Below are 27,534 nucleotides of genomic sequence, written 5' to 3' on the forward strand. Positions count from 1 at the left end.
GATGTCGAAACAGTGAATTGTTTTGCAAAGCTTCAAAATTCAAATTGATTCTATGTTTTGAAAAGCTTTGTTTTCCCATCACTACCTTGAACTAGATTTCTAACATTACTCAAAATGTAAAGCAATTATAAAGCAACAGTTAGAGCAAGTTTGATCGGTTATGCAGTGCAAGTAATATTGACTAGTGTCTAACCAAAGAGATCAAGTGTACAGCATTGAGAACATGTGCTTACTCTTTAGACGACATGTTTTTGTGGTAAGTGAATTCTGCTACCCTATAGCCTTGCATGTACCCATAACATCTATGAACCCATTTCCACCTGGTTTTATGTTGCGTTTTTGGTGATTGGTCACGTGGTATGGGCATAAATTGGGTCTAAAAAGTTCTGTGATCGGATCACAAAAATCACATATGTATGTGGTCAAAAACTAATCTGAGAGTAATAATAGAGTCATCAAAATTATAAACTAACACATGGAAGTATGGAAATTTTACTGTGACAAAATGTATATCTTATATGTGAATTAGTCAAAATAATTCAGGGTTGATTGCTTTTTCTTCCACTCCAACTCATACATTACAAAAAACATATCTTTTAAATAAAATTTTTCATTTTGTAAAGAACAATAATCACACACACATATGCTACACACTACATATGTGGTCAAAAACTCATTGGTTTTGTGCACATATAGTTTGATCTTTTTATCGCTTTTTTCATTGTTTTATTGCACATTGTTGCACAGGCAGAATGAATGAAATCTATCGCTGACAGTACAGTCCTCTGCGCCATCTGACATGCCTCCACAAACTTTACACAACCAGCAGAGAGGAGAAAGATGCCGGAAAAATGCTGCTTCATCTTTCTTTGCATTAAAACCGCATCTTGTTTCCTAATTGGCAAAATAATAAACACACAATTGTCAGAGAGCATTCTCTCTTTCTTAGGGGTGCATAGTAAACAGACACGCAGATCAAGCATTCAGCATGGCTTATAAAACATCGCCTTTAGAAATAAATAAATAAATAAATAAAGGCATCATCGGTGGTTATGCAGGTAAATATAAACGGAGGTTTACATGGAAACATGAAAGACTGCATCGTCATGTTCTCTGTAAAGAAAGAAGCAGATTTTATTACCATCTCTTCAGTACAACAACACAATTTAAAGTAAATTATTTAAACATTGGCACATAATTCTGCTGTACATCCTTTAGTTGTGTGACAGTTTAAAAGCACATATCACTAGATTCTGGTATGCCTTCTAGTTATTTACACTGCGGTCAATTCCAGCGGAACTTTGTCACATTCGCCAGTAATGCAGCTGCTGCTTACTTCTGCATTGCAAAATAAGGTGGATACACAAGCATGAAAACTTCACAGATCTTCTTCAGTGTACAGTGCATCCGGAAAGTATTCACAGCACTTCACTTTTTCCAAATTTTGTTATGTTACAGCCTTATTCCAAAATGTATTAAATTCATTATTTTCCTCAAAATTCTACAAACAACACCCCATAATGACAACATGAAAGAAGTTTGTTTGAATTCTTTGCAAATTTATTAAAAATGAAAAACGAAAAAAATCACATGTACAAAAGTATTCACAGCCTTTGCTCAATACTTTGTTGAAGCACCTTTGGCACCAATTACAGCCTCAAGTGTTTTTGAGTATGATGCTACAAGCTTGGCACACCTATTTTTGGACAGTTTCTCCTATTCTTCTTTGCAGGACCTCTCAAGCTCCATCAGGTTGGATGGGGGAGCGTCAGTGCAAGTCATTTTCAGATCTCTCTGGCTGGGCCACTCAAGGACATTCACAGAGTTGTCTCATAGCCACTACTTTGTTATCTTGGCTGTGAGCTTAGGGTCGTTGTCCTATTGGAAGTTGAACCTTCACCCCAGTCTGAGGTCCAGAGCGCTCAGGAGCAGGTTTTCAAGGATGTTTCTGTACATTGCTGCATTCATCTTTCCCTCGATACCTGACTAGTCTCCCAGTCCTGCCGCTGAAAAACATCCCCACAGCATGATGCTGCCACCATCATGATTCACTGTAGGGATGGTATTGGCCAGGTGATGAGCGGTGCCTACTTTCCTCCACACATGTGTTTGCCATTCAGGCCAAAGAGTTCAATATTTGTTTCATCAGACCAGAGAATTTTGTTTCTCATGGTCTGAGAGTCCTTCAGGTGTCTTTTGGCTAACTCCAGGCGAGCTGTCATGTGCCAATTACTGAGGAGTGGCTTCCATCTGGCCACTCTACCATACAGGCCTGATTGTTGGAGTGTTGCAGAGATGGTTGTTCTTCTGGAAGGTTCTCCTCTCTCCACAGAGAAATGCTGGAGCTCTGTCAGAGTGACCATCGGATTCTTAGTCACCTCCCTGACTAAGGCCCATCTCCCCCGTTCGCTCAGTTTGTTTGTAGAATTTTGAGGAAAATAATTAATTCAATCCATTTTGGAATAAGGCTGTAACATAACAAAATGTGGAAAAAGTGAAGCGCTGTGAATACTTTCCGGATGCACTGTATCTGAAATGAATAGTCAGTTAAGAGCGAATGATTAATCATTGCTATAATCGCCCGAATAGTCGATATAATTGTTAGATTAGTCGATTTTCTAAATAATTGTACATTTCAGCCCTAATGTGATATCAACATGCAGGGACACTTTTGAGAAACACGAACTTCTGCAGCTCAGGATAATACAACTAATCCACTAAAATAATGGACAATTCTGCTCAAAATGTTGATTTGTGCATAGATTAAATTTCAGCTGCATCTTTCACACGTTCTTTGTTTTTTCTGGCATTGTTGTGGTTTATTATCATGCAGGAACACACTGACATAGTGATTGATGTTTTCATGATGAAACAGAGTCCCTCCCCTCCAAAACCGATGACAAGTGGTCACAGAAGACGTATTTTAACGACCAGGTGTTAACAGTCATGTGTCTCAGCAGACCACAATCACCTCGAATCACCTGAAACACCAGGTGGAAACGGGGTCAAAGAGTTCACATTTTAAAATCTGGTATTCAAAATCTAATGTAAACTTGGAATAAAAACAAAGTTTTATGTTTTACTTATTAAAACTAATTTCCAAACAAAAGTGAGCAATTCAAGCCCTCCACCGAAGGGCCCTTCCATAAGGCCGTTAGTGAAAGGTACATGCGATGTTCACTTCGAGGAAGTACTTTACCATTTATGATCACGTGAACCTGGGTGGCGTATCCTCAGGATATATTTAAAGCATGGTTGTCAGTCAGAACATATTACATGTTCAAACGCTTGGGCAAGCTAGGGCAAGCACTAAAGCCCTTTTATACCAGATACTTCTCCTCCTCAGTTTACATTCGTCCTCGTACATAAGATAGTAGACAGCCGAGAGATACTCCAAAAACAGGGTACATTTTTTCCTGTAGACTAGGATATACCCTGTACCCTGAGGTTTATAATTTTTTTATTAAGACGTCTCGTGCACCAATCGACATTCTGGAAATGTTAATTAATGTATTTTATATACATTTATGTAGTACAGAGATATTACTATTATTATTATTAAAACAGAAACAGTAAGCAATTTACGACACACATTTCAATATTATAAAAAAAAATATTTAAATATAAAAGTATATTTATTTGTAACAAAAAATGAACAGCAAAGAGATTCCTGTTGTTTGAACAGCTGTGCTGCATCGTCATGGTAATGTTCAGGCAAAGATAAAGTGAAAGTGACAGATGTCTTTATTTACTCCCTTCATCAAGGGTGTTCCAAATGGCCATACATGAGACAGGAGTGCCCTGCTCTCTCCAGAGATCCCACTTCAAGGGCTCAGCCCTTTGGAGGGAGTAGGGCATAGTGATGCTCACTTCCATTTGGAATTTGCCTATGATCATCAGGTTTTGAGTGAATGCTGTCATTAAAGGGAAATTCCAAACAAAAATATTCTGAAAGTTAAAGTATTGTTTATACTCAGTTTTGCTGAGACACTGACTTACATCTATATAAATTTTCTGTTGACATAATTTATATACAGTATGTAATCATGATGAAAAATTATATTAATTGAAAGTATTCTCTTACAGTGACCAGTCCATTCAAATTGAATTATTCCGTGCAAGTTGCTCCAGTTATCAAAGATTTTCCGTGACCCACGAAGCTCAGTATTTGTATCTACAGCGCCTTTCTGCTCCAAGCTACCCAGCCATCCTACAGGTATTGTACTTGAAAACATTTTCTCATGAGGAACGATGCAATTATTCTTAATGAACCCCATGAAATGGCTTGATGCTACAGTTTTCTTTACTATGTTGGAATCATTTCTTATTGAAAGTCAAAGTTTGGGCAGGACATATTGAAGGTCTTTGTTATGTCTTCATGTAGACAAGAAAGACTAAAACTATATTCCTTCAGTAAACTTTAATCAAAAATGCTCAGAACCCACAGGACAACTAAACATGCACATGTGCAGCATTCTCACTCTTCTCTTCTCCTCCCTCATTACATAACTACCACCAGGAACTGATTGCCATCTAGTGGTGTATTAATGTAAGGACATCACAGTCTTGTTCCCTTTTTTAAATATTCAAGTTCTTAGTTTAGGTCACAGCCATGAAACATAATTTTCTACTTATTGTTGTCAGCCAAAATGGACATTCTCGTTCTAGAGAGCATTTTATTGGACAGAAAGTTGGATATGTCTGTGACTTTAAGATGCGTTAATATTTTTGTTCCATTTGGACTACAAGCCACAAAACTCTGTGAATGATCACTGTTATCGTTTTTAAATTCTCCATACCAGTTTTGTCACTAGTCAAGTCAAGTGGACTGTTTACAGTACACAGCAAAACGAGACAATGTTCCTCCAGGACCATAGTGCTACATAAAAACACATACGACAAACACAGTACCACATGAGAATACACAGACTAAATAACATTTCTACATAAAGTGCACATGCAAACGTGTGCAAAATCGAATTGAACCTATTTGTCTGTATTGTATATCAAGCAAATTTATTTCACACCTTACCCTTACATTGTACTGTGACACTGTCCTGCTGTGATGGTAGCAGATAATACCATGGTGTTTATAAAAATGTGTACCATGTTTCTGAATATTATAATCATTCATATTACCAATGTGTTTAATACCACCATGGTAATACCATGTTACAGGTCCAAAAAACAATGTATTGCCATGATACTATGTCCTAAAACACAGTGGTAGTAATTTGTGTGGGGAAAAGTATGGTTGAAGACTTGCTTTTAATCTGAACAATAAACAATAGCTGAATTAATTGTAGAAGACTGTGTTTGCTGTTACAGTGATGTAATGTGCATGTTAGAGGGCCTAAAATTGTTTTATAACTAAAACTCTCATGTGGTTATGTTTCCTAACTAAACACGTGTAAACAGAGAGACTTACGGTTGGAATTTCAAAGGTTTTAAACCCACTGGAGAGATTATCCCATTAAAAATGTACAAGTCCCACTTTGGCGAAGATTTGGCTCATGAATATTAACTCTGTGACGTGCATAGACGCTCTATAAGGTTACTGTCGGCTTTAGCACGACGTAATTAATATTCATGAGCAAATACTTCGACGAAACGCTACAGTCGACAGAGGAGGGATTTTGGAACCATCCATTTAACGAAAAGGGGGACACCGTGAGAGAAATGCAGAATTTCTCTCTTTTATTTCTTAACAAGGCATTGAACCGCGTATGAGGGAAAATAAATGAGAATTTAATGTGGAATATCGTGCTATTGATGTACTATATATTTGAAACAACATAGATTACTGTTGCCTTCAAAACCGGTTTCACCTTGTATTTTATTTATACGTTAGGGATTTACAGTACAATAGCGTTTGAATGTTTAGGCGCTTATGTGTTTTCGACAGTTTTTGGATTAATTTAAACACTAGGTTTTATTCACTTGCTAAAGAAATAGTTAACTTTTTCATTTAAACAATAATCTTTATTTGGTTTCTATCGATAAACCCCATAGTTTGTGAGATGCCCGTGATCGTTGAGAGACGCCTCTTTCTGAGTAGAAATGTTGAGGACTATTTTCATGTGAGTACTGTTAAAAATGGCTAAAAACTTGGCCTTTTTCTTCAATTCAGATACCATAAGTTTTAGTTGAACTTATTCTGTTGCTGCGGCAGGGATGCAACAAACACCTGCTGCCATGTGTAATCAAATAGCGATGCAACAATGCATCTTAATTTAATTTTAAGGTTATAAATAAGCCTGTAAAACGTGTATAAAACAAAATTATGAGGACACACATTTTCCATCGCAAAATATATTTTTAGTTTTTTTGCTAACGCTTTATATATTATACGTCATAGGTAAACACACTGTATTGTTATTCCATTATAAATATACTGGTATCTGAAAGTAGTTTAATTTCTCACTACACTCAAAAAATATGTTGCCATATTTTTTAGGATATACACATTTCATTTGCATAACATAAATTCCATCAAATTGAATTGAAAACACTAAAAATATATACTTTAATTTTATATGGTTAAAAAGTGACTCAATTAAATGTGATTGATTTTTGTTATGAAATTGAAATGTGTTACTCTTAAAATTATTTTTTTGTGTATTTCAATTTGCATTCTGTTAAGAATTATTTAATACAAATAATGTAGATCATTACCACTTTTTGTAATTTTTCAGCCTAAATTAAGTATGCTTATCCGGAAGACAAATATAATTTATATTTGTTTATTAACTTCAATAAATGCACAATCACCTTAAGGACTTGCCATTTAAGACCAGAAACTTTTAATAAATTAATTACATAGCGTTAAAGGAGAAAGAAGTGTAAAGATTTGACTACTACAACGTAAGCGGTTGGTAGAATTACCAGTAGAGGGTTCACTGCACCCAATAAAATTGAAAACTGAAAATTTTACCTAACCTGGATTGAATTTGTGCGTTTTACATAATATGTACAAGTCTGTTATTTAGCAACTGAAAGAACACCTTTCATGTGGTTGTGTGTGTATGGGTGTATTCAGTGCTGTGGAAAAGTATTCGCTCCCATCCTGATTTCTTCTGTTTTTATGTATATCTCATACTAAATTGTTTCAAAAATGCAAACAAAATCTTACATGAAACAAAGACACTCTGAGTAAACACAAAATACAGTTTTTAAATGATAATGTTATCTATTGAAGCTTAAAGTTATCCAATATCAACTTGGCCTGTGTGAAAATGTATTTGCCCCTTAGTTACTAAATCCCCACATCTATGAAACTGCATTCATAATGGGGTTAAGCTGGAGTAGACACACTCAGTCAGGCCTGATTACTGTCAGCCCTGTTCAATCAAATCAACACCTAAATCGAACTATTTCAGCAGCATGAATTTGGCTAAAAGGTCTCACCCATTAGCACACTATGCCATGGTTGAAAGAAATTCCAGAAATGATGAGGAAAAGGTGATTAAACTTCATCAGTCTGGGAAGGTTTACAAAGCTATTTCAAAGGCTCTGTGACTCCATACAACCACAGTGAGAGCCATTATCTCCAAATGGAGGAAACATGGCACCATAGTGAACCTTCCCAGAAATGGCAGACCATCCAATATTCCTCCAAGAGCACAGTGACGACTCATCAAGGAAGTCACAAAAAAGCAAAGGACAACATGCAAGGAACTGCTGACCTCTTAATAAATGTCACCATTCATGACTCCAGTATCAGAAAGAAACCTGGCCATAAATGCCATCCACGGAAGTGTGGCGAGGCAAAAAGCACTGCTAACCCAGAAGAACATTAAGGCTCGTCTGAATTTTGACAAAACACACCTTGACGTTGCCTCAAACCTCTGTTCTGCGTATTGATGAGTCAAAGTGGAACTGTTTGGAAGACAGGGGTCCCGTTACATCTGGCATAAATCAAACACAGAATTCAACAAAAAGAACATCATTCCTATGCTCAAGCATTGTGGTGGTAATGTTGTGGGTATGCTTTGCTGCTTCAGTGACGTCATGTTTAAGGAAACATGAATTCTGCTCCCTACCAGAAATACATAAAGGAGAACGTCCGGTCATCAGTCTGTGAGTTGAAGCTCAATCGCAGCTGGATTATGCAGCAAGACAATGATCCAAAGCATAGACAAGTCCACTTCTGAACGGCTCAAAAGAAGGTAAATTAATGTTTTGGAGTGACCTAGTTAAAGTCCTGACTTGAACCCATTTAGATGCTGTGGCAGGACCTTACCCTCCAATGTGGCTTAACTAAAGCAGTTCTGCAAAGAGGAGTGGGCCAAAATTCCACCAAAGCAATGTAAAAGACTGATTATCTCCAGTTATCGAAAGCGTTTGGTTGCATTTGATGCTACTAAAGGTGGCACAACCAGCTATTAAATTTAAGGGGGCAGTTTGTTTTTCACATGAGTGATATAGGTGTTGGTTAACATTTTTAGATCTTCAAACAAGATATAACATAAAACAAATTCAACCTGAGTATATTTATATATGTCTATATATATATATATATATATATATATATATATATATATATATATATATATATATATATATATATATATATATATATATATATATATATTATATATATATAAAACTTGAAATGTATGCGATTACACTCTGAATGAAAGCTTACCGTAGGTCAATGATTTCAGACTGTTTGAGTGGAGATAGACAGCTAAAGCTGCTTATCTACAATTTAGAGAGGGAATACTGTCTACTTGTGCTGTCTGTTTGTCTACTTGTGCTGTCTGGTTTGTGTGACATCAATGTGTGAATGCAGATATGATGACAACATTGCATTTAGATTACATTGATATCCGATCACAATGTGTCAGAACACATTCTGATCACAAACACGTTTATAGTTGTCTTTTCAATGTGGATGACATCCAGATTCAGGTTGCATTTTATGGCAAGTGTAAACTGGGCACACAATTACGTGGTCACTAACAATTGCATTTTTCATGTCATATTTGCTTTTTAAAATGCTATCGCTATAGGTTTATGTTTAGGGTAGGGAGATAGAGCATTAGCACTAAAAACCTCATCTGTTTGGGGTGAAAATAGTTACATTTCACCTCTAAACTGCCCGATACATGTAAGGAACCGCATAATATAATTTAGCAAAATAGTTTCTGCGGTCTTGTATTTAAAAGCCTGATATATTTTTAATTTTCCTCATGAAAATGACAAGTTTTAAATACACTATGTTTAATGGTATGACGAGTAATGTTTTCTTTCTTGAATTGATATATTTCCTCTTAAAACATGAAATTGGGATGAAACATATTGAAGGGCTCCTCTCTTTTGTTTTCATCAAAACCATGAACCATTATTTGCTACTTGATATTGCTTGACAGGCAATTTTGGGGGATGGGATTGTCATTCTATATAGCATCTTATTGGACAAAATGGGCATGCCCATGAGTACAGGATGAGTTATCAACTTTCTTTGGAGTACACTAGCAAATAGCTAGATGGTTTCAAAGCTTGTTGGCTTGGACTAAATGCTACAAAACTCAAATTTTTATTTCATGAATTATTTTAAGAGGAGTTAACATGTCTCATATTGAACTACATATTTTCTGTTCCTGCAATTTTATAATGATTTGTCCACATTTATGTAACTTGTATTCAGGTACAGTATGTGAGATCAATATAAAGTACTAGCTTATAATATGAATGCATCTTTTGAGAGGACAGAAGACCAAACTGAATCAGATTCACACCTCAGGTCTCTTACTAGGGCCTTAATCAGTAAAAAAAACTGTTGCTGTGGTGTGGGACTGAGCATGCTCTATCTGAGAGAGCTGCTATTGTAGAACACAGTGCTACACGTTCAGTTACAGTGAGAAATCAATTCTTTGACATCGTTCTTCAGTAATCCGTTCTGGTTACCACAGTAATGAGAAATGAGGGCAGCTCATACGCCACAAATTAATCCTTTCTTGGATAAGATTTGAGGCAGAGTTAGAAAGCCATTATAGATCAAACAACCATTATGACATTTAATTGTGCACAACATACTAATACTGTACTATTATAATACATTGTTCTATTCTGTACAACATTCCTCATAGCTAATAACAGTGCTTAGGTGGTCCGAACCCCATAATCCTTCTAAATTGTTATTGAAGTGATGAAATCACTGCTTATCTACCAGCCTTTCTTGTCATGTACGCCCAGAAAGAAACTCCTTATCTGAAAACATTGGTTTTGATATTCCAGCACTTTGGAGTTGCTACTTGCTTTATGTTATCCACGCAAAGCTTTTAATGTTAATCCAGATACAGCTGCATCAAATTGAATTTTAATTTAATACCTTTGCAGTAGTCAACTTCCCTGCCCTGTTTTTTTACGCTGTGGCTGGCGTGGTCTGCTGTGGACAGTGGGATTTATGCAGAATGTAGGCCAGCTGCATCAGTCTTACGTCAAAGACAGACAGATGCATTGTGCTGAGAGGTGATGTGCTTTGACCCAGAAACGTTGTGTTCACGGTAGAGGTGACAACATGAAGACGGTACTCTCGCTGCACAGGAAATGGGCGCACACCATCAAGGCCATTCGCATCCTCCAGGGCATCGTAAGAAATCTTTAAGTACTATCGCTGAGGGTCACAGCTCCACCTGTTAATGTCTTGTACAGTTTGTTTGAATAAGTTTAACTTTTTATATGAGTTAAGTTTTCATTTGTGTATCTGGGATTATTTAGCCAAATTATTCCATTTTTTTTTTTTTTATCTGTTGTACCTGGACAGGTTGATGTTTAGGGAAGGGAATCAGCAGGGACCTGGTGATCTGGGTCGTGATATGATAATATTGTGATTCTTTGTTTTAATCTATTACGATTGAAAGCTGTGATATTGCAATCTTTTATTCAGTTATTTGTCATCTTCAGCGTTAGTGTTAGTAAAAAATGCTATAAAGGAGTACTTTAAAGTACATATTTTTTTTACCTCCACCTCTATGATTTATTATTTGGTAGGAGTGTAAATACTGATTTGCAGTGCTGACTATATTTATACTTTTAAACGGATGTGATAAAGAGGCATTGAAACTCCACTCTCGTTAATATGCACGCAACTTTAACACTTCTGTTAGACGTTCAATGAACTGCCACGATTCATATAGAGACAGTAACATTTTGGCACTTGTACACATTAATGTAAATACTTGTAAAAAAAGGACAAATTGTACATATAAACAAGCATGTAACAATATTCCAGAAAGTTATTATGACAATTAGCTACAGAATTGGATGTGTACCTGTGGATGTATTTTAAGGCCTACTTTCAAACTCCGTGCCACTTTTCTTGACATCATGGGAAACTCAATCAGTCAAGACCTCAGAAAAAAACATTATGGACCTCCACAAGTCTGGTTCATCCTTGGGAGTAATTTCTAAATGTCTGATGGTACCACGTTCATCTGTACAAACAATAGTACTCAAGTATATACACCATGGGACCATGCAGCCATCATATCACTCAGGAAGGAGATGCATTCTGTCTCCTAGAGATGAATGCAGTTTGGTGTGAAAAGTGCAAATCAATCCCAGGACAACAGCAAAATACCTTGTGAAGATGCTGGAGGAAAAAGTTAGACAAGTATCTATATCCACAGTAAAAAAAGACTTGTATCAACATAACCTGAAAGGCTACTCCGCAAGGAAGAAGCCACTGCTCCAAAACCACCATAAGCAAATGCACATAGGGAAAAAGATCTTACTTTTTGGAGATATTTCCTCTGGTCTAATGAAACAAAATTTAACTGTTTGGCCATAATGTCCATTGTTATGTTTGGAGCAAAACTTGTGAGGCTTGCAAGCCAAAGAACACCATCCCAACCGTGAAGCATGGGAGTGGCAGCATCATGTTGTGGGGTGCTTTGCTGCAGGAGGTACTGGTGCACCTCCAAAATATGTAATAGTTGACATCACGCGGAAGTTAAAGTTTGGTCGGAAATGAGTCTTCCATATGGACAGTGACCTCAAGCATACCTCCTAAATTGTGGCAAAATGGCTTAAGGACAACAAAGTCAAGTTTTTGGAGTGGCCATCACAAAGCCCTGACCTCAGTCCGATAGAAATTTTGTGGTAGAACTGAAAAAGCGTGTGCGAGCAAGCAGGGTGGAGAGGGTTACTTTTGAAATGTATTCCACTACAGATTACATGCTGTAAATTTTAATTTGTAACGTATTCTGTTAGATTACTCAAAGTTAGTAATGTATTCTAAATACTTTGGATTACCTCTTTGACACTGGTAGATTTTTTTCACTTGTTTTGACTAAAAAATCTGCAAGTACAGTTAGACAAAATACACATTTTAAAAATGCATTCACAATACAAATGTATTTGGCTACTGTGTATGTAAACTTCTGACTGTTATATATATATATATATATATATATATATATATATATATATATATATATATATATATATATATATATATATACCCTGTGATTGGCGGCTGACCTGCTCTACCGCCTCAGCCGCCCCAGTTCTATATAAAAGTATTATCGAGTGTGCTTATTCAAATGCACTTCTTTTGTGTCTAATGGAATTTCTTGTCATTTGTCACTCTGAGATGTCACTACATGTAAAGTACCCCCATTTGGTGGGTGGGTCCTAATTTCATAACCTGCTATAAAAAAGCTTTGCTTCACTCACACACCAGCAAGTTGCTGTCGGGTCAAATTGAATTTGTGTTTCCCCATCCTTGTATACCAGTCTCTTTATAAAGCCTTCATTGCATTGTGACAGATTCATTCAACCATCTTCATCTAAATTTGCCATACAAACTGTTAATGAAACACTAACATGGAGAAAAAGCATGGTTTATGTAACACATTATCACAAGTCCAAATCCCCAAAAGGGAAGTAATCGCTCTCTTGGTCATTAGTGCATTTATGAAAAGCATTTCCCAGTGCTTCAATAATTTGTGTTGTGTGTCATAGCCATTACTGTCAAGCTCCATTATAACACCATTAGGCACCAATAAAGAAAGCCATATGACTCATGCATAATACTTAAAGTCTCTTGAAGCCATACAATAGTTTTGTGAATCGCAAAGGATGCAGTTAATAAGTAAAAATATAGTCTGTATTAGTGTTGCCACGGTGTTACCAGTTTTACTTGGTACAAGGGACAACACCAATGTGAAATTTTATACAGGGTAAAATGGGCAAACATTATGAATGAAACTTCCAATATCAATACAATAGCCGAATTAAAAGAATAGTTGCCTAATGAAGAGTTTGTGACCCATGATAAATTAACCTAAATAACACATTGAAAGCCAGATGTTCTTTACTAACGTATCAAATTACACAGGCAGCAAAGTACGCACACTGACACAAGACATTTAATTGCAGGGAGCAAATATATTGTGCATGGTGGATAACTGTAAGATGTCTCAGATTCGGAATGACACAAGAAATGCTGTTAGACACAGATACGTGTTTGAAGAAACACACTTTATTATATTTTAGCCGTCTATGCACATGTCTGACGCACTCTATGTTCGCAGGCAAAAACCCAGTCAAAATCAACAGCTTGTTGTGTTAACTCTTCTACTTTTACCAGCCCAGAGCATGGAAATTGAGCATAAGACTGGAGACAAGGTGACAAAAATGTGTTTATTGAATAATCTTAGTTTCGTCTTTCTCAATGCTCAGTCTGACTTCGTCTGCCCAACACAAACTTAACAATCGTTATTATATCAAGCAAAGACAATGGAAATGTTGTGCTTCACAACATCGTCCAGTGAGATTGAAGACCTTGAAATGGAGACAACTCTTTATCTCTAACTTGTGAAGACAGTACAGCAGGAGCAGGAAATAATATAAAAAGAAAAGTAATAATAAGTCAAATTGAATATATAAAATACAAATAAAAAATTAGTAAATGAACAAGTGATATGAAAGAATTAAAGAAACAAATGAAGCACAACACAGATGTATGTTTGCTCTCTTAAAGATTCACTAACTCAAGCCCAAAGTATACTTCACTTTTGACATGAATGGTAAGCACCGGTGTACAGTCGAATGCTAGCCTTTAAAAGGAAATATACTTAATTTACTGTGCATTTAATTTTACTGTGCATTTGTTCACAGGCATTTGGCGCATGCACACTACGACTGCTATGAGATTTTTGACTATTTCTCTTCAGAAGTTTAGACCCATAAATATGTCTACATATTCCTTCAGACTCAACGTAGCTATCTCCTGACTTCCTCACACACGCACTATTGGAGTGCACATCCACTCTTGTTGTGTCCACCTTTGTCTCCTTGTGTTTAGTGCCGATTTTCTTCTTCTAGCACTTTGTGACAGCATTGGCTCAATTGTGAGTGTTTCCACCTTGTGGACCCACTAATTTGTGCAAATAATTCCTGGTGCATTTGTATACTAAAATCGGGCCTCATGCTTTCAGTGCTGAGCACTTTGTTGATGACGAATTTATGAAGACACCTAGTGTTCCATCTGAAGTATACTTTGGGCTTCAGGTTGCCATTAAAACTTAAATAATATCATTAGATCCATCACCATATACGCAGAGCTATTTGTGCTACACACAGCCAAGAATAGAACAAGGTTTTGCACACTTCACTATATTTTACTCTTATCATTGGTTCTTATGTTTTTTCTTTCTCTGTATTTATTATCACATCATGATTGGGTGTAATTGTAGGCAGTCATGTATTAATGGATTCATCAAAATTGCATTAAAAAGTTGCAGAAGTACGGAATAAGAAATTTTTGCAGCTTAGTTTGAAGATATAGTCTTTTGGACTGAGAAGGATGTTTTGGGTCCTGAAATTTACATTATGTTTTCATTCTAAAATTAACTCTTATTTAAAAGGGATATTTGATTCCTCATGACTTAACAGCATTTTTTTTATTCCAGTTAATGTGATTATTTCTGGTTGAACATATGTGTTTTTTATTGAGTAATTAGATTAAATCTTGAGTTGAATGTTTGAGCTGAAGAGAAACTGTCATATACTTTTTCACTGCGGCAGAACCACACTGCAGATTTTGCCTGAAAGATCACTGATTTCTGCTGTAACTTGACTCTGTCCATCACTGTCCTACATAACAGCCTGTTCTAACTGTTTCAGAACCCAGTCATGGAGGAGACGGTGTGGGAGCAATACACTGTAACCCTACAGCGGGTTAGTTCTTCACTATGTCTTTCTGGAGTGCAAAATTGATACCCATTATAATGGAATTGGTTTGATTAATGCATCTGATTTAATTTTGCTCATCTTTTGAATTATATTATGATTTTCATCTGGTATATAGATTTTTGGTTTACTTTCTGGTGTCTTTAAACATTCTGTTTCTTAAAACGAAATTGCAAATCAAATTCTTAAATGGTATAGAGCTGCTGTTTATCAAATTCACCATAGTGAACATTCATTATTACAGTTGCTCAAAATTGAGGACCATTTTTCTAACAAACCCCAATTCCTGTGTATATAAGTTTGGTGTGTAACTCGTCTTGAGGAGATGTGTGCTATTTACTTTTGTAAGTGATCAGACTTTTATTTTTGTTTATTTTGGCCTGGCTTTTTTCTGCTCTCAGCTATCATTCTCCCCTTTCTGTTTTTGCGTTTTGTCTTTCTGTTTGCTCCGTTTGTCTACTTTTCTCTACCTCTCTCCCTCTTTCTCTAACTGTAGGCATGTGCTCGAGAGACCGTAATGCTGTACACACAGAGAGCTGAGCTGTGATTGTTTAGAGTAGAGGCAGGGTTGAATTCTCATCAGATCTATTCCGTAATCTGTTATTACTGTTATTATGAATTATTTAATGCATGTATTACTATTATTATTATTGCATGCAAAAACACAAAACTTTAATTCCATTATGATTTTTTTTGGCATCGTTATATCAACAAGGGTATAAGAGTGAATCTCATAAAGAAATGTCCAGGTCTTATTTCACCCAAAAATCAAAAGAAAAACATAAGAAGTTATTAGGGCTGTCAAACTAACGTGTAAATTCAGTGCGATTTAATTATATAAAAAATAACACATAAAAAAATTAACACAATTAATCATGCCCCTGGACCATAGTAATTCATTTTCCTACAGCAATTCAGGTTTGAAGTACCACCTTCATATATTTACTAATCTGAGTTGGCAGGGGGCAGTAAGCACAACTGTAGCTGTAGAGGTGACACACCACACATACTGGCATTACATTAACATATTAACAGACAGCACAAGATGAGGATGCACTCTTGCGTTCAAATGCAGCTGGACAGATCGCAATCCCAAATGCAGCTGTCTCGGAAAGAAATGTTTTTCTAAGTTTCAAACTACGCTTAACTTGACAAAATACTGTAAAAATGCTGTGTTCAGGATGTGACGCAACCAAAGTCAGGCGGTCCAAAATGTCCGTCTGACGATTACGTACATAGAGGGGACCTTTAAAAAAGCCTTTATAATAAGTCTACTTTGGACTGATTGACGAATTCAGTTGCAAAATGTGTGATGGCCAATGATATGTTCAGTGATATGAAAAATAAACAATATATAGCCTTCTAAAGCCACTTTTTGTAGTGCCTAATCAGTACTTTACTCGTCTGCCTCAATTTGATGTATTTTTAAAATTTCTAAATTATTATATTTATTATATTGATATATGCGATGAATTGTAATTCATTTGACTAATTAATAGCCATATCATGTAATTAATTTGGTTAAAAAAAAAATTTCGATTGACTGTCCTAGAAATTTGTTGTTGTTGCTTTTTTTGCATATAGAAACTAAAGCTAAAGATTTTTAAAACCAGTAAAAAAAAAATATTTTAGTTTTTGCATTTTTACATTATTTTCATGATAGTTAAATGTATTTCTCCCTCAAGTTCTCAGTGTCTTATTTTTCTTTAGATTTTTTTGGAATGAAATATTACCCAGACGTTTTCAAAGTTTTCATGATTTTTACTCGTAAAATGTGTAAACGCTTTGAATAAACAATGTGCAAATTTGCCTTTGTCTAGGACTCCAAAATGGGGTTTGGCATCGCAGTGTCTGGGGGACGAGACAACTCAAATGAAGAAAGTGGAGAAATGTCAATTGTCGTTTCCGATGTGCTGAAAGGGGGTCCTGCAGATGGCTTGTTGTTGTAAGCAATGCAATAATTAAGCATATCCACAACCTTGGAAATTAGTAGTTTAAAATTATTAGTTTCCAAAGGTTTAAATGGTTAACAAACACATTTGTCTAACTATGTTTTATGTTGTGCAGTGAAAATGACAGGGTAATCCAGGTGAATACTGTGCCAATGGATGGCATCCCACACTCCTTTGCAGTGCAGACTCTCCGCAAGTGTGGCAAAGTAGCCAAAATTGTAAGTGTAATGCTTTGAATTCTTCATCAATGAGATTAACATTTTATTACTTGTATTTTAGATGTTGTTACATTAATTTGAAATAAAACCAGTATTATTGTATTATATATTACTAAAAATCTGTGATTTTAAATGGTCTTAGTACACATTTTGACGCAAAATATATATATTTTTTTCATGAAAACATTATTTTATTACGTACCATTCCTCCAATAGAAGATATAGTCCCTGACATATAAAATAAGGTTTAGTTACATGTGTAGTAAACAGTTGGCCTCTATTAGGGCTGTGTGTTTTTTTTTCAAGTCATGACTATATTGTGTATTTTAGCATGGTTGGAACACTGTTTTGAACAATCAACATCCAGGATCAGAACTGTTTGTTTTATAAGTAGAACTTGATTTTAGGACAACATTTTCTAGATAACATTTAGGTTGTATTGGCAGTTGAAACAAAATTATGCCCCCTTCTCCAGACAGTAAAGAGAGCCAGAAAGATCCCTGTCAGCATGCTTAAACGAGTCCCATCTCCAGACGACCGTGTTTTCAGCGGTGACTACAATGATGACTATGACCAGGATCACCGCAGCGTTTACAGTGGGCGCAGCTACCCTGATCGCGATGCCAGTTTAGATCGAGAGCGAGGCGGCTACGCAGACGACTACGATCGCAATCGTGGAAGGAGCATGGAGCGAGGCATGAGTCCTGACAGACAATACAGACGAGATGGCAGCCGTGGACGAGTGCTGGACCGTGAACGTAGCCCTGATCAACGTTACCGAAGTGACCAAACACTGGATCGCGACAACAGTCCAGACCGACGTTACCGAAGCGATCGGACACTGGAACACAATAACAGCCCAGATCGGCGCTATCGTAGTGAACACAATCTGGGCAGAGAGCGGAGTCCAGACAGGCGATATCGAAGCGATCGAACATTGGACCGATCTCACAGTCCAGATACGGAGTACAGACCTGAACCAACTTGTAGATACAGCAGAGAGAATTTAGCCAGCGACCATAACCGCAGAAAGTATGATGCTTGCCAGGACGAATCAGTGAAGAGGAGTAACAGTCGGGACCGGTTGGACCGTTCACCCTCACCTCCCCCACCACAATGCCATGAACCTTTGGAAAAGCCCCTCAACGTTACTCTTCTGAAAAACCGACCCAATGATGGTAGATGCATACCTCAATAATTTGGATTCAAAAGCTCAACTAAAGTTAATGGTAGAGTGCCAACATCTAGCCCAGCATCTAAAATTCTGTTTTCTTATATTTATCCAGAGTATGGACTTCGTCTTGGAAGTCAGTTGTTCATCAAAGGGATGACGAGTACAGGCCTGGCATGCAAAGATGGCAAACTACAAGAAGGCGACATCATTCTAAAAGTACATCTCTGAAAGTGCTCAAATGTTTTAAAGTCAACATGAAATCAAATTGGACTTTTTTTGTATACTTTCTTAATGCACATTTCTGTTCTTGTTTTAAACTATTCATTGGTACATATTTTTCAAATTAAAAAAATATATTTTATCTGTTTTAATCTGTAATCTTTTATCAAAATGGCAGGACACCTTGCTCTGCCTATACTTTCCTCTTTCGATGACGATATGAATCCCTCTTAATTTGATATCCCCTACTCTCCAAAAATTTCATTTGGGGCCACTTTTCATTATCCAATCAATTCCTATTGGATAAAATCAAGTCCCGCCATACATTTTGTCTTACATAAGTAAAATGGCATTTTACGTTTATTTTCAAAGCTTTGATTATTATTGAGAATCTGAAGTCTTTCATCTGTTTTCTCAGATTAGTTACTCATTAATTTTCTCTATGTGTCTCAGATTAACGGTATGGTCACTGAGAATCTATCTCTGAGCTATGCAGGAAAGTTGATTGAGAAGTCTCGTGGAAAGCTGCAGCTGGTGGTACAGAGGGATCGCAGTCAGGTGCTTATCAGAATCCCACCAATGGCAGACAGTGACTCAGAAATGGACGGTGAGTGGATCTCCAGAACCTAACAAAATGTGTAGCCATCTGCATATAGACTGGTCCACTTTGCAGCTTATTCTGGCTAAGAACTGACCACTTAGGAAGAGATTGTGTGACCAGTGTTTAAAGTGACCAATCACTGTTTGTTTTGTTTTGTTTTGTTTTGTTTTAAAAGGGTCATGATGTTCTCAAATTCTTTTTTTGTATATATAATTTTGTTATCTTCCCTGTGGTCTACTTATGATGTCATTTGAAGTTTTTGGTGCTCCAAAACAGTCATAATTTAATAATAAATTATCATTTTACACCCTGTCTCTGGCCCTCTGTCTGAAACGCTTGGTTTTTAAGCTATCTGGCCTTTTAAGACTTCAGTGTATTCACCCACTGTTATGATTGGCTTACTTTGTGCAGCCTCTCAAATTCAGCCATATTTGAAACCCAATCGAAAGAAAATGAACAAGCTTCACATTATAATGTATAAAACTACATTTCAAGGTGAACACATAACGGACACTCAACACATTTCATCTGAATATACTGTATCAAAATGTTCACTACAGAACAGCAACTATCAAACAGCCATGACATTTGAAAAATGTGTGAATTAAAAATGTTTACTCATGTATATGGTAGTGTTTTAACTGCCCCATCTTTCAGTTCCTTTGCAAAGCATGAGTCATATTGTGACTGGTTCACAAGCAGTCCATGCTGATATCAGCCGAAAACACATACAATCCATGCTGAAATGTTCTGAATACGCAAACGTATACAATCCATGGTGGATGATTCAACAGGCCTAAGCAGAGACGTTGGTCTTCACATCTCACATCTTTCGAGTTTGGTTACACACAGAATAGCATGTGTTTCTCCCAGTCATTGGCAGCAGCAAAATTATATGCATTTTTAAAAGTTGTGCTTGTACCACTTATCAAAGGTAGTGATTAATGCTGGAAACGCATTAAATCAATCAAAAACGTACATCTAGTGGATGTTTACTTAAGACCAACAATTAAAAATGTACAAATGGATGCAAAAACAGTCCAGGACACCTTCAAAACATCACAACATGGTGCAGCTACTCTTCACCTGTGTGACTGAGCAGTGAGCTCAAGTGGGCGGGGCCAAGGGTGCAATGACAGAGTCTTGCTAAAGAGCTAGTTGTCATATGCAGATGTATTAGCTCCTTGTGAAGTTCCACAAATTTCTAACAAGCCGTTTCTACAGCCTGGTTTAAATAAATACTTAAAGTTTTCAGTTCAGAAACTTACAGTATGGCTTTATAGTACAATGAACTCTTATATGTCAAAAGATCAAGGACAATTTGATTCCTCATGTCATGACCCCTTTAACATGCCTTTTTGGGGCGGATAAATCTGAAATCGATGATACCAATTATAGACCAGTGTAAAAATAACTAATGTTGCTGCGACACACATAGTTTTCAGACTAACTACTGAAATTTGTTTAGTCTAAAAGACATTTTTATATATATATATATATATATATATATACACACACTCACCTAAAGGATTATTAGGAACACCATACTAATACTGTGTTTGACCCCCTTTCGCCTTCAGAACTGCCTTAATTCTACGTGGCATTGATTCAACAAGGTGCTGAAAGCATTCTTTAGAAATGTTGGCCCATATTGATAGGATAGCATCTTGCAGTTGATGGAGATTTGTGGGATGCACATCCAGGGCACGAAGCTCCCGTTCCACCACATCCCAAAGATGCTCTATTGGGTTGAGATCTGGTGACTGTGGGGGCCATTTTAGTACAGTGAACTCATTGTCATGTTCAAGAAACCAATTTGAAATGATTCGAGCTTTGTGACATGGTGCATTATCCTGCTGGAAGTAGCCATCGGAGGATGGGTACATGGTGGCCATAAAGGGTTGGACATGGTCAGAAACAATGCTCAGGTAGGCCGTGGCATTTAAACGATGCCCAATTGGCACTAAGGGGCCTAAAGTGTGCCAAGAAAACATCCCCACACAATTACACCACCACCACCAGCCTGCACAGTGGTAACAAGGCATGATGGATCCATGTTCTCATTCTGTTTATGCCAAATTCTGACTCTACCATCTGAATGTCTCAACAGAAATCGAGACTCATCAGACCAGGCAACATTTTTCCAGTCTTCAACTGTCCAATTTTGGTGACCTCTTGCAAATTGTAGCCTCTTTTTCCTATTTGTAGTGGAGATGAGTGGTACCCGGTGGGGTCTTCTGCTGTTGTAGCCCATCCGCCTCAAGGTTGTGCGTGTTGTGGCTTCACAAATGCTTTGCTGCATACCTCGGTTGTAACGAGTGGTTATTTCAGGCAAAGTTGCTCTTCTATCAGCTTGAATCAGTCGGCCCATTCTCCTCTGACCTCTAGCATCAACAAGGCATTTTCGCCCACAGGACTGCCGCCTACTGGATGTTTTTCCCTTTTCACACCATTCTTTGTAAACCCTAGAAATGGTTGTGCGTGAAAATCCCAGTAACTGAGCAGATTGTGAAATACTCAGACCGGCCCGTCTGGCACCAACAACCATGCCACGCTCAAAATTGCTTAAATCACCTTTCTTTCCCATTCTGACATTCAGTTTGGAGTTCAGGAGATTGTCTTGACCAGGACCACACCCCTAAATGCATTGAAGCAACTGCCATGTGATTGGTTGATTAGATAATTGCATTAATGAGAAATTGAACAGGCGTTCCAATAATCCTTTAGGTGAGTATATATATATAGCAATGTCCTAGCAACCACCCAGATGTCCTAGCATTGTAACGGTGAGTTTTGCATAGGCCGTTTTCTTTATACATTTATAGTTGTTGTATAAAGAAGGCTATATTTTAGTATGAAATCTCACATGCCTATTGTGCTTTTATCAGTCAATATATTATAACTGAATGTGTCATCATGAATAGGTGGGAGTATTTCATGGCTAAGGACATCAGTAAACTCATTCTAGGTTCATGGTTTGATCAACAAATGAGTATATAATATTGAATAATAAAAAGAAATTGTCAAACGAACTTGTGGTGTATCATTTGTAAACAAATCCATGTTCTATGAATGAAGTTTTTTTTGTGAATGAATTGTTCTCATTCACTTCAAATGTTTCAGTAGTGAATGATTCAAATAAGGCAATGACTCATTGACTCACTGGTAGCAAAAATACTCTGCCACCTACTTGCATAAAGATGTAATGCAGAAATGGTCACTAAACGAATCAGTGAATAAATCTGAACTAATCACTTTTGTGAATGGATTCAAAAAATTTGAGTCACTGGGATAAATCTACTATTTGTAAAACAGCAAGAACATACAAGTGGAGTATTCAGTTATTGAAGCATCCCAGTGCTGTTACACTAAATATCCGCACTCTTGGAATGCAACTTGTCCAATGAAATTCGAGGACCAGAGCTAACTTGTCCAATGACATCTATTGTGTGTGTTGCAGATATCTCAGAGATTGAGTCTTACCACTCGTATTCTCTTCAGGATGAGCAACGCAGTCATCATTCAGATCTCTCCTCACATTCCTCTAATGAGAGATTACAGGACAAAAGCAGGTAATACTCACACAGACATACTTTGAGAATTAAATGATTATGGTCAACGAATTATTGCTCACAAACATGAGTAGCCAACCAACAAACCAACCTTAAACTGAGTGTGTTTGGGCCAATGTCTATAGTGTGACAAAAACTACACTGCTAATTATTGGAAGAAGTATCTTTTTTTTATTATTATTATTTTGAAAACAGCTGAGCTATTGTGAAGCTACTGAAAAATGTTGTTAAGTTGGAAGTGTCGCTGCTGTTTATATCAACAAACAAACTGCGTTCAAGATGTAGACTAACTCAACATTTTGTTGGTAGAGATGAGCCTCCAAACAGACTAGCTAAAATGGGAGCGATGCCAACTCCATTCCATGCAGCTCCTGTGGAGCAGCCACCTCCACCCATAGAGGAGGAGGAACCTCGCAGTGAGTCGCCAGGTACCCATAATACCTTCACCCTGCACTGAATTCTGGGAAATAGAGTCTTTTAATGCAATTGTGATTCGCATGCCCAGCAGATTTTCTAATTGTGCACAATTTGTCTGAGAAATATTAGAACAGATTTAAAGGAAGTATACTTTGTGGTTTTCCATCAGTTTCAGTTGTAAATGTTGCTCCAAATGCAAGTGTTCCAGTCAAAGCCAAATCTCTGTCAAAGGTCCCTCTGTGGCCCTGTCAAGATGACCAGCAAATATATGGGTTTGTACTCAATTAACTTCTGAATTCTATATGACTATTTTATTTCAGAATAGAAGCTTTGTTCTCACTTAACCATCTGTTAAAATTAATTTTTGAATCTCCTGGCAGTAAGTTTGTAAAAGCTGTTTGTTGATTTTGGCAAAGAAACAAAAACTGATTGTATTGAAAAATGTCACCCATAGCCCAAACACTGTGATGGTGCGCTTTCAGAAGGGGGACAGCGTTGGTCTGCGTCTAGCTGGAGGAAATGATGTGGGCATTTTTATCGCAGGCATTCAGGAGGACAGCCCTGCAGAGATTGAGGGACTCCGCACTGGAGACCAGATCGTGAAGGTGCAGCATTGCTCTCAGTTACTCTATTCTTGAATATATGCTTTCTTTAATTTATTTCAGTGATTGTTTAAAGGGATAGTTCACCCAAAAATGAAAATTCTCCCATCACTACTCACCCTTATGTTATCCTAGATGTGTATGACCTAGATATGATCTACGCTCTGTCCATATAATGCAAGTGAATGGCGACCAGAACTTTTAATCTCCAAAAAGCACAGAAAAGTAATCCATACAACTCTATGGGTTAAATCTATGACTTCAGAAGTCTTTTTTTTTTTTTTTATTTATTTTTTTTTTTAATATAAATGTCCACTTTCACCAGACCTTCTAAATGCGTCCTTTTGTTTTTGGTCATTCGCATTCTTCCTGTATATCGCCACCTACTGTGCAGGGAGGAGAATTTCTAGTAAAACATTACTTAAATATGGATCTATATCTCACCCACAATCACTTCAAATGGCATGGATTAAACTACTGGAGTCATGTGTAATACTTTTATGGTGCATTTATGTACTTTTTGGAGCTTCAAAGTTCTGGCCACTATTCACTTGCATTGTATGGACCTACAGAGCAGAAATATTCTCCTAAAAATCTTAATTTGTGTTCCACAGAAGAAAGGAAGTCGTACATATCTGGGACAGCATGTAATCAATTGATAATGTGAAATGTTTTTTACTGTACAGGTGAATAATATGGATTTCAGAGGTATGGTCAGAGAAGATGCAGTTCTGTATTTACTGGAGATTCCCAAAGGAGAAGATGTGACTATTTTGGCTCAAAGCAAAACTGATGGTACATAAACACCTCTGTAGTCAAATCACTGAGTGTATTATTTGTAATCTACACATCTATACATTTTATATTAGTACATACAGTTAAGACACTATATGATGTAGATTTTTGGTTTAAGTTTATAAAGACATCTTGGCATCTGGGCGAGGAGATAACTTCTTCATCAGAACTCATTTTGAATATGAGAAGGAGCTTCCTCAGAGCCTGACCTTCTTCAGAGGAGAGATCTTTAAAGTGGTGGACACCCTGTATGACGGGAAGCTGGGTAACTGGCTCGCCATCCGCACAGACAGAGACAATCAGCTGCTGGAGAAGGGTGTCATACCCAGCAAGAGCAGGTGAGACTCCAGAGAGATTGAGTGCATGTGTGATTTACAATGCAATGTATTCATTTTTGGGGATGTTTCTATTTAATTGTGTACTATAAGGGCGGAGCAGATGGCAAATGTCCAGAATGCACAAAAAGGTGCTGGCAATGATAGAGGAGACTTCTGGAGGCTAAGAGGTCAAAGGGCAGCCAAGAAAAAAGATCTTCGTAAGAGCAGAGAGGATCTCAATGCCACGCCGGTCACTACACGCTTCCCTGCATATGAGAGAGTGGTGCTACGAGAAGGTACAGGCAATCACACATGAATGTTATAGACAGAAGCATCTGAATCCTGTTAATGGTTTTCATCCATACATTTGCTTGTGCATAAATTATTATAATTCTGTATTTAGGTATACATAATTTTTTGTTAGGGCTAGTTTACTGTTTGGAATAATTAGACAGTAGAAAGGTCTCTCTAGTGTCCTGTGTTTTTATAACTGTGACATTAATTGCCTACCGTCTGTAAGCTGTTAGTGTCTTAATGACCGTTCCACAGGTGCATGTTCATTAATTATTTTTGGTTCATTGCACAAGCATGGAAAACATTGTTTAAACTCTTTACAATAAAGATCTGTAAAGTTAGTTGGATTTTTACAAAATTATCTTAATGCAGTGTCCTGAAAAAGGGGTTCAAATATTTAAAATAGCCTTGAGTCACTAAAGTTTTATGTACAAAGTCTTTTAACGTTGTCTTTCCTTTACCAGCTGGGTTTAGACGACCCGTCGTATTATTTGGCCCAATTTCAGACGCAGCCAATGAAAAACTTGGCAACGATTTTCCAGATGAGTTCATCATTGCAAGTAAGCCATTAACAACTAATATGACATATCTCATTGTGTGTATTTATGTACATTTCATGTGACTTGATCTCTGAGTGTTTGTGTCATGACAGAGACTGAACCTAATGACGCAGGCACAGAAAAGTCATCTGGTGTGGTCAGACTGAACACTATTCGCCAGATCATTGAACAGGTGAACACCGCTCACATTTACTTCTGAAATTGTACATGCAACAAAAATGTACTATCTGAGAAACAACCTTTTCTTGTGTCCAGGATAAACACGCTCTGCTCGATGTCACACCCAAGGCTGTAGACACACTCAATTACACCCAGTGGTATCCGATCGTCATCTTCCTGAATCCAGACAGCAAGCAGGGTGTGAAGACCATGAGAAACCGCCTGGTTCCTGGATCCAACCGCAGTTCACGCAAGCTTTACGAGCAAGCAGTTAAACTACGGAAAAGCTGCACACACTTGTTCACTGGTTAGTCTGAAAAGCCATTAAATGTGTATATCTACTGTCCGATCAATGTGATCAGCACCAAGAATACAAGAAAAGTCATCTGAGATGATTTGGGGACAATAAATATCTGAACAGTTATTAGTGTTTTCTAAGACAAGCATTACTATTTCTATTGTTCATACCTAGGGTTTGGGAGTGGAAAAAACACTTAACATTAAGTATTACAATTTGGCACATAACTCAACCTGCACTATTTGTTCTACGGACATGCAATTACTTTTTTAAGCAATCAGACTTATGACTTTTACTTGCTGGACAATAAAGCTAATAAAAAATCCCACTGACTTGCATTAAAGGAGAGATCTGAGCCATTTCAAGAGACCAGAATACCTTAGAAACGGCATAGCATCATGCTAAAAGTCTTGAACATCTTAGCAACTACATAGTAACATGCTAAAAGACACTCAGACCACCTTAGAAACCACATAGCAAAATGCAAAAAAAACTCCTTAGCAACCACATAGCAACATGCTTAAAAACACCAAAAAAACCTAGCAACCACATAGCAACATGCTAAAAACACGCACCTTAGCAACTATATAGCAACATGCAAAAAGACTATCAGACCATCATAGCAACCATATTGCAGCATGCTAAAAAAAAAACACTGACACCCTAGCAACCACAAAGCAACATGCTAAAAGACACTCAGACCACCATAGCAACCATATTGCAATGTTCTTAAAAACACACACAAAAAAAACCCTAGCAACCACATAACAACATGCTAAAAATGCTATGAACACTTTAGCAACTACATAGCAATCTTGGCTGTGAGTTTTGCTCAGGCAAGCAACTATTCACATTTTCGTAAAAAAAAAAAACCTTCAGAAATGTTTTTAAATGTATTTATAAAATGCACTTTGTATATTCTGAATATGTTTATCTGAATTGTTCCTTGTGCAGCTACCATTGATCTGAACTCTGCTCATGATGCCTGGTTTGGAAGTTTGAAAGACGCCATACGAGAACAACAAGACAAAGCCGTCTGGGTCTGTGAAAGCAAAGTAAGTCTTTGTACGTCTAGGTTGAGCTGCACCAGCTATGTATAAGGTCTCATCTAAGTTGGGATGCAAAGTTGAAACTAAGGGCTTAGTAACCACT

General features: G+C 37.1%; 1 protein-coding gene across 2 annotated transcripts in view; it reads left to right on the plus strand.

The window, feature by feature from the left end:
• Positions 1 to 27,534, plus strand: part of LOC127635513 (tight junction protein ZO-2-like) — a 55,403-nt gene that overhangs the window by 18,644 nt on the left and 9,225 nt on the right. Inside the window, exons 2-19 of one of the 2 annotated variants that reach the window (XM_052115597.1) lie at positions 4,087 to 4,216; positions 15,139 to 15,192; positions 17,025 to 17,149; positions 17,272 to 17,374; positions 17,850 to 18,552; positions 18,661 to 18,764; positions 19,221 to 19,374; positions 22,829 to 22,940; positions 23,250 to 23,368; positions 23,527 to 23,629; positions 23,812 to 23,962; positions 24,646 to 24,754; positions 24,873 to 25,092; positions 25,183 to 25,367; positions 25,830 to 25,925; positions 26,018 to 26,097; positions 26,181 to 26,391; positions 27,337 to 27,437. In XM_052115597.1, coding sequence (XP_051971557.1) covers positions 15,148 to 15,192; positions 17,025 to 17,149; positions 17,272 to 17,374; positions 17,850 to 18,552; positions 18,661 to 18,764; positions 19,221 to 19,374; positions 22,829 to 22,940; positions 23,250 to 23,368; positions 23,527 to 23,629; positions 23,812 to 23,962; positions 24,646 to 24,754; positions 24,873 to 25,092; positions 25,183 to 25,367; positions 25,830 to 25,925; positions 26,018 to 26,097; positions 26,181 to 26,391; positions 27,337 to 27,437 — 2,721 coding nt within the window. In that variant the 5' untranslated portion in view covers positions 4,087 to 4,216; positions 15,139 to 15,147. The remainder of the gene's footprint in view (positions 1 to 4,086; positions 4,217 to 15,138; positions 15,193 to 17,024; positions 17,150 to 17,271; positions 17,375 to 17,849; positions 18,553 to 18,660; positions 18,765 to 19,220; positions 19,375 to 22,828; positions 22,941 to 23,249; positions 23,369 to 23,526; positions 23,630 to 23,811; positions 23,963 to 24,645; positions 24,755 to 24,872; positions 25,093 to 25,182; positions 25,368 to 25,829; positions 25,926 to 26,017; positions 26,098 to 26,180; positions 26,392 to 27,336; positions 27,438 to 27,534) is intronic. The other variant, XM_052115599.1, reaches the window with a different exon arrangement.

The sequence above is a fragment of the Xyrauchen texanus genome, chromosome 43 (genome assembly GCF_025860055.1).
Source record: "Xyrauchen texanus isolate HMW12.3.18 chromosome 43, RBS_HiC_50CHRs, whole genome shotgun sequence".
Lineage (NCBI taxonomy): Eukaryota > Metazoa > Chordata > Actinopteri > Cypriniformes > Catostomidae > Xyrauchen > Xyrauchen texanus.